At 48.2% G+C, this 6,000-nt stretch overlaps 1 protein-coding gene across 1 annotated transcript in view; it reads right to left on the bottom strand.

Annotated features, from left to right (window-relative positions):
• Nucleotides 1–6,000, bottom strand: part of LOC127389812 (sodium/hydrogen exchanger 2-like) — a 28,547-nt gene extending 22,547 nt beyond the window's left edge. Inside the window, exons 1-3 of the mRNA XM_051630683.1 lie at nucleotides 5,961–6,000; nucleotides 4,087–4,550; nucleotides 3,064–3,314 (exon numbers count right to left, since the gene is read on the bottom strand). Coding sequence (XP_051486643.1) covers nucleotides 3,064–3,314; nucleotides 4,087–4,550; nucleotides 5,961–5,985 — 740 coding nt within the window. The 5' untranslated portion in view covers nucleotides 5,986–6,000. The remainder of the gene's footprint in view (nucleotides 1–3,063; nucleotides 3,315–4,086; nucleotides 4,551–5,960) is intronic.

The following is a 6,000-nucleotide window of genomic DNA, read 5'->3' on the forward strand; positions in this document are numbered from 1 at the left end:
AAACAACTGAGCACCCAAAAAAACTGCAGCTCCATATTTTTTTTTGTATTTTAACCCGAGCAGAAACCCTTCCTTCTAAAAATTGTACCTGCAATAGCAAGACAGCTTCACATTGCCAAGGGCCAGTGTCCATTGGCACTGGGTCAACCCATCCACGTGGACTTTTATTGCATTAAAAAGTCCTTTCATAGAGGACATCATGGTTAATCTCTTTACATGATATAATAGGTAGACAAGCCTACAGAGAAGTTGAACCACAACTTGCAGAAGTGCCCCTGGGGCTGGCAGACTGACTGCAAACACCAGCTGTGACCAGCACAGGTAAGTGACCCACCTGGATGCAAACAGGTGGTAAGATAGGTGGGGGGCTTCACAGCACATCGTCCATAGTCATAGAATCCTAGAGTGGCTGGGGTTGGATGGATCCTCCCAGCTAAGGACTGCTCAGAAAACAGCCACACAACTGCTGCTGTGCAGGGAAAGCATCACATTTAACCCCAGAACTTCATGAAGGGAAATATTTACATTATTCAGGCTTTCATGGGAAAAAAAACCCAACAACAAAGCAAACCAGGGTTGCCCCCCAAGCCCAGCCAACAGGACAGTTTGCAAAGAGGCAGAGCTGGCTGTGCAGCAATTGTGGTTTTAAGACCTGTGTGAGACCAAAGACCTCAGATCTCCCCTCCACAGCTCTTTATTTCTTCCAGGAAGACTCTGACAGCCACTGCATTGCTGCTCCTACCCTGCCCCGCTGCCAGGAGCAGCAGGAGCAGAACTACCTGCCTTCTGGTTCACCAGGGAACCACTGACCCACAGCTCTGGTGCAGCAAGGCAAAGGAACCAGCAGCACCCACATGTCCTACTCCAAGCAGTAAGAAAATCAGCAGCACTATCATGGAAGAAAACACTTCCCAGACATTCAGTTGGAACAACGAAGAAACTACAGGGAAAACAAAACACTTCTTCAAATTAAGATGCAGCTCCACCCAGTAGGAGTTGCTGATGGCTGAGCTCAGAATTAGGGCCAAAAAAAAAATAAATCCCAAATGCAGACATTTCTGTTTCTTTCATTTCAAAATGGGTGTTATTGGTTTTTCCTTATTGCCACAAATAAAAAACCCGGACTTTTTTTGAAGGAGAAAGAAACATTTGGGTCTGTCCCAAGTGAAAACTGGGCTTCAGGGCTGGGAGCAAAGGAACAGGGTATGGAAGGGCAGACACAGGAAAGTCATCCTGTTTTCTCCAGCAGGCTGTGGGCAGGATCCAAATGCCTTTTTGATCCGATGTTTTTGGAGTTCACATCTTTCATCTCCTATGAAAATGTACTTTAAAATATTCTGGGATCAGTCTTCATCCTTTTTTGGACTGGCTCACTTTGTATGAAGCACTGAGCAAGAAAGAGTGGCAGGGATTGAACCACTGAGAAGGAAACCACACACTCTTCTGTTCCTGTGTCTGCCTCAATAAATAGGGAGTGAGATAGTTCTAGGAACTAAGAAATCCAACAGTTATTTATGGGCAGGTGACTTCCAGAGCTGTGGTTTGGGAACACTTCTTGGGAAAAGGATATGACTTCACACCAGTTTCAAAGACTGGGAATAAACTTGACCTGCTCTGTCCCTAGAGCCAGGGAAAAACAAAACAAACCTTGAAAAATCGAACCAAAAACCAGTCCCAGAACTGCTGAGCAGATTGCACTGCAATTACGGATGGATTTCATTTCTATTTTACTACCTAGAATTGTTGTTTTATTCTTTCTTTTTTTTGGCAATCAGGTTCTTTCCCAAAGAAACAAACTGCCAAGATCTGCTGCTTCTAACCCAACATTCCCCGGCCACGAACGAATGGATGGTTTGAAATCAAGACATATCAAAGAGAGCTTGATCATTTTGAACTGATAAGTGCAGGGATCAGCTGCCTTTGCCATGGTTTTTGAACAAAGCATTGTTCAAAGGAACAGACAATGGATTCCATCATAGGAAGAGCAGCTTGGGATTGGTAGCAGGAGACACCAGGAGCATCGAGTGTTTGCTGCTCCACGGGGATTATACAGTGAATTTATTCCACTGTTCTGTCCTACCTTCCTATAAATAGGTTTTCTCCCACTTATTCCCAGAGCTAGAAATGGTTTTGGGAATGCCAGGATATTGCTCCTGTTCAAACATGTGAGGAATCAAAACCTGCAGGTATAGGAATGGTTTCTTTCTGAAGGAGTATCTTTAGTTTTAAAACAGGTCTCCCTGGTAACTCTGTGTGTAGCTGGAACCAGGAATCTCCCTTGCTTGAACGTCCAGGGTTCCAAAACAAAAACCATGGAGCTCAAATAAACATTCCTCAATAACCTACAGCAATGGATCAGCTGCCTGAAACCTGCCCAGCAGTTGTCATCTGGGATGCTTGTGGCTTGCAGCTGTCACCATCAGCCTGGGGTTGTGTGACGTGTGAGGTGGGTGACACCTCAAGACACAGACCTCCAACTAACTTAGAACTGTTTCCTCCCCAGTTCCAGAAGGACAAGGAGCTACTGGAGAGAGTCCATCCCAGGGCACTGAGATGCTGAAGGGGCTGGAGCATCTGCCTGTGAGGAAAGGCTGGGAGAGCTGGGGCTGCTCAGCTGGAGAGGAGGAGGCTGAGGGGGGATCTGATCAGTGCTGGTCAATATCTGCAGGCGGTGGCAGGAGGATGGGCCAGACTCTGCTCAGGGGTGTCCAGGGACAGGACCAGGGGCAATGGGCACAAGCTGGAGCACAGGAGGTTGAACCTGGAGATGAGAAACTACTTCTTGACTCTGAGGGTCCCAGAGCCCTGGGACAGGCTGCCCAGGGAGGTGGTGGAGTCTCCATCCCTGGAGACATTCCCAACCCTCCTGGATGTGTTCCTGTGGGATCTGCTCTAGGGGATCCCTCTCCAGCAGGGGGGTAGGACTAGATGATCTCCAGAGGTCCCTTCCAACCCCCCCACTCTGGGATTCTCTCAAACGAACGTTAAACCTTTTTCTGACACTATTTAGTAACTCCATGCAGACAGCTCTCCTGGCCAGGTGAGCTGCTGGGACACACTTACGCCACGATCCCCGAGAGGTGGAACATCTCAGCAGTGAGGTAGGAGAGGTAGCTGTAGAGGAAGACAAAGAGGGGCTCGATGACACGGATGTCCTTGGTGAAGCGCGTGGTGAAGGCGGCCGTCATCCCGAAGGTCAGCCCTACTAGAATTCCTCCTAGCCCAACCACGAAGAACTTTCCCACTCCAGCAAAAACATCCACGCTTTTGATGGTTGGCATCTCACAGAAAGAGCGAAAGAGCTTGTAGAGCACCTGGTGAAAATTTTTCAAGGGAAAAGCAGCCGTGAATAAGGCGTTCACCGGAGGTGGCCGCTTGCAGCGATGACGTTCTAATCTGCTGCTGGGATTTCTGCCAGTGGAGGGTCAACAACCTGCTCTGGAGGTCAGGGTCCTACCTGGAGCATCTGCCCTGTGAGGAAAGGCTGGGAGGGCTGGGGCTGCTCAGCTGGAGAGGAGGAGGCTGAGGGGGGATCTGATCAGTGCTGGGCAATATCTGCAGGAGGTGGCAGGAGGATGGGCCAGAATCTTATTTGCAGTGTCCAGGGACAGGACAAGGGGCAATGGGCACAAGCTGGAGCACAGGAGGTTCAAGTTAAACACAACAAAAATCTTCTTTACTGTGAGAGAAACAAAGCCCTGAGACAGGCTGCCCAGGGGGCTTGTGGAGTCTCCTTCTCTGGAGACATTCCCAACCTGTATGGACAAGCTCCTGTGGGACCTGCTGTAGGTGACCCTGCTCTGGAAGGAGGTTGGACTAGATGATCTCCAGAGGTCCCTTCCAACCCTGAGGACTCTGTGACTCCATGAGTGCTGAGGCACTCACGACTTTCTGTCTCCAGACATGCAAAGAGCTTGTTCACCCAAAAAGCTTCTCAGGACCTCAGGCCAGAGAAGTGGACCAGGAGTCCTCTTCTAGAAGCAGCTGTTGACACCTTTTCCCTCTGCAGACCTCACGTCCCACCTCTCAGCACCAGCCCATCCTTCCTCTAAGCACCAGAGGCACCAAACCAAACCTGGTCCTTACCACTGTCACCGCGTCGTTGAGGAGCGACTCGCCAAAGACCAAGATGTGCAGCTTTTCGTTGACGTGGATCTCCTCGAAGACAGCCAAGACTGCCACGGGATCCACGGCAGCAATCAGGCTGCCAAACAGGAGGTTGTGGAGCAACGAGACGTCCTGCAGCTGGAAGGCTTTCACCTGGCAGATCCCATAGAGGGAAAAGCCAATCCCAAAGACGTTCCATATCGTCCCCACCACCGCGTAGAGGAGGATGGTGCCCATGTTCTCAAAAAAGGGCCTGCTGGGCATGAAGTACCCAGCATCAAGGACAATGGGTGGCAGCAGGTAGAGGAAAAAGATGTCACTGTCCATAACAGGGGGTGACTTGTCGTTTAGGCCATAAATGATTCCCCCCATGATGAGTCCTACAAATATCAACAAACAGCTCTCGGGAACGACAGAAGGCAGCCTGTTGTAGAGGTGAAACCCTGGGAGAAGATGGATAGACAAAGAAATTATCATCTCACCAGCCCAAACTGGCTGCAGAGCCCCAAGCTGCTCCTCCGTGGGGTGAGGAACCACCTGTGGTCCCATCTTCAGCAGGTAGCACACACACAAATAAGGTGGAGACACTACATCAGAAACGGGCTAGAAAATCAGAGTTGACTGAAAATAGCAAGTTTCCTGAAATTACTGTTGCTCCAGGCTGCATTTCACTGTGGCATCAAGGTTAAAGATGTACCTTCAGGTAATACACAAATAGAAAAACTAAATCATCTGCATAAAGAAGGAAATATGTGGAATTATTTCTGGGGTGATCTAGGCACCCTCAGCACCAACAGAAACAGCAGCTGCTAATTTGAAAGCCAATAGAGATTCTCTATATTTAAAAATCACAAAAAAGCATGCTCATTGCTTGCAAATTGTGCCACTTTTAAGAGTGTTTAATCAAAAAAAAACATAAAGCTAAAGACAAGATTGAAAAAAAAAAAAAGTCCATTCGAACCAGGCTTCAAGCCCCAAATTAGAGAGAAATGCTGCCAATCACCACAGACCCTCCAGGTCAGTTATGAAGAGAAACTGGACCAAAGCAAAGTAGAAGGAGGAAAAAAAATTGTCTGTGATGATTATTATTTCTTCATGCATGTTAATAAAATTAGGATCTCATCCTATAATATGAAGGAGAGCAAAACAAGAAGACTTTTCATCTGAAAGAAATTCTGGTTTAAAGAGATCTCAGAGATTTCTCCCTTCTATGGAAAAAAGAAATTGAGAATAGCAGTGATTCAAGAGAGTGATCCCAAATCCTGGAGGAAAAAATAAATGATAATTAAAAAGATAATTCATTGTTTCCACTTTTCTATGCTCAGCTTTTCAAGGCAACAAAAAACAGGTCCAAGTGGTTCAAATATCCTCTCTCAGGTGTTGTTAGACTGGGAGATTTGGGGTCAGGCTGTAAAACCCCCTGCACATGGATTGCTTTATTCCTTGCTGCTGGCCAGGTGCAGCACCCTTTTTAAGACCAAGGAGTCTTCATGTGAAGATGAAGGTGCCAGGGGACAACCCACAGGCAGTGTAGCTGAGAAGCTCATGGAGATGAAGCCCACCTCGGCGTGTCCTGCAGTTGGCTACAGTTCCCAGAAAGCCTCATAGTTTTCCTACTAGCAGCACTGACAGGCACAGATGGGAACTTCTGGGTGGGAAACCATCATTTCCAACCCAAAGTGCAAAAGGGTAGCTATTCCTTGGGCTTGCAGGTGTGTCTGGCACATCCTGAGGATCTTACTGACGTGTTATCTCAAGCCCCGGGACTGGAGAAGAGGTGAAGCAAAGACCACCCCCGCCCACACCATCCCCACAGAGACCCCGTCCTTCCTCACCCCCTCAAGGTGCCTTACCTATTTTGGCCAAGGAGGCGAGCATGATCCAGAGGGTGAT

Source organism: Apus apus, chromosome 12, assembly GCF_020740795.1.
Source record: "Apus apus isolate bApuApu2 chromosome 12, bApuApu2.pri.cur, whole genome shotgun sequence".
NCBI classification, from domain to species: domain Eukaryota; kingdom Metazoa; phylum Chordata; class Aves; order Apodiformes; family Apodidae; genus Apus; species Apus apus.